The sequence below is a fragment of the Phytophthora parasitica genome, assembly GCF_000247585.1.
Source record: "Phytophthora parasitica INRA-310 unplaced genomic scaffold supercont2.100, whole genome shotgun sequence".
Taxonomy (NCBI): Eukaryota; Oomycota; class Peronosporomycetes; order Peronosporales; family Peronosporaceae; genus Phytophthora; species Phytophthora nicotianae.
Genome location: NW_008649086.1, coordinates 147,990 through 149,596, shown reverse-complemented (window position 1 = coordinate 149,596; position 1,607 = coordinate 147,990). Strand labels below are relative to the sequence as shown.

At 44.9% G+C, this 1,607-nt stretch overlaps 1 protein-coding gene across 1 annotated transcript; it reads right to left on the bottom strand.

Moving 5' to 3' along the window:
* Positions 1 to 368: 368 nt before the first annotated feature.
* Positions 369 to 652, bottom strand: PPTG_24500 (hypothetical protein; the record flags this gene model as incomplete). Its single annotated transcript, XM_008917399.1, has 2 exons — positions 369 to 512; positions 593 to 652. 2 exons carry the CDS (start codon positions 650 to 652, stop codon positions 369 to 371), a joined length of 204 nt encoding a protein of 67 aa, XP_008915647.1.
* Between the last annotated feature and the right edge of the window lie 955 nt (positions 653 to 1,607).

Sequence of the window (1,607 nt, the reverse complement as noted above, 5' to 3'; positions counted from 1 at the left end):
CAACAAAACCAGTATGGTCCACGGCAGCAAAAATCGATCGACGTTTTCCACGAGAGAATGGAAGCTTAACAATGCACTTAGTATTGCGTGCTGACCAACCATAGCGACAGTAAGCATGGCGGCCATCCTAAATAGAGTTTTTATAACTATGAAATATACCCCTCTTTTGCCAAAACATGTGCAAAGCACAATAATCTGTATCAAAACAATTATTGGTTGTATCATTCTAGTTTCTACCAGATCAACAGAGAATAATGGATATTTCAGAACAATACCCGGGGTACTATTTAAAAGTACCCCTTTCGATTCGCAAAAAGGTTACTCTGTATTCAAAAGGTTACACTTTGTCCTTGCGTCGTACTCGTCGATTAAAGCGATATCATGAAAGCATCATGAAGCTCGTCGAGGTCGAAGCCGTCGCCTTCTTCCTGGCTTTCACCACGAGCTTCCCGCTTTGCACGGAACAACATCGTGGCATGAAACGTGCCAATCCATCCAATTCCCGGTGATCCCTAAGGCAGCTACAGAGTTCTCACTGTGGTGCTGTCAGTGCCACGCACGCTTTTTTGATCCACTGACAGACTGTACCTACCAATGGCATACGCGGGTTACCGAACTGCGTGCCCGACCTTGTCACTCTCCTTCCACCCATTAATCTCTATGTAGAGTAGATCTTGAAAATGCTACATACTATACATTCGGTTACTAGTGTTCGTGGGGCCCGCTACGCGGGCGCGTGGTCTTATATAAATACGACTAAGCTAAATCGTAGTATTAGTTGGGTAAAAAAAATGGTAAAATCATCATTTAGATCACATTTAGCAGAAAATAAATAATTTGTTACTAAATCCCCGTGTATTACAGAGTTATCTACTGAAAAATCTCTCTGTACAAATTTTTTTGGTGTGCACCGCGCTGTCAACAAAGTCTCTCGGATCAATGGCTATCTTAATCGCCTTTCTGGATGTTACTCGAGATAGGGCAACGTATAGCTGTTCGTGTGCGAACACAGATGTTTCCAGGTAGATACCTTCGTGGTGAATTGACTGACCTTGCGCCTTGTTAATCGTTATCGCAAACGCTAGTACTACCGGGAACTGTTTGCGTCGAAGGATAAACGGAAATTATTTATCCTCGTCATCGCTCAGAAACACGATACGCGGGATAAACACGCGTTGTCCACGTCGAGGTCCAGACATTATAGTCGCGTCAATGCATTTCTCTCGCAAAGATACTAAGAGCGTGTTGAGTGTAGGAAGGGCCAGCGCTCTTGAGCACTTAGAGTTTGAGCGAGTCGAGAGCTGAATAGCAGAAGACGAGTGTTTGAGTTGTAGCAAGTAAATTGCAAAGTGATTCATGTTAAGCTCCTTCGAGCTTCTGTGTCTGTGAAAAGGAGGAAAGCCTATGGCTACAAAACCCCCGTGAACTTACTCTACTGGCCACACTGCACGTTCCTGGAAGTGGCTCCAGTTTGGATAGCCATCCAAACTGGGTGTTGTGGATTCCTTCAACATTCCACAGAGTGCATGTAGGCGACCAACAGTAGATGTCCAGCCAAAAACACAGCCTAACACAGGCCTCATCCCCGCAGAGCAAAGTGACCGCCA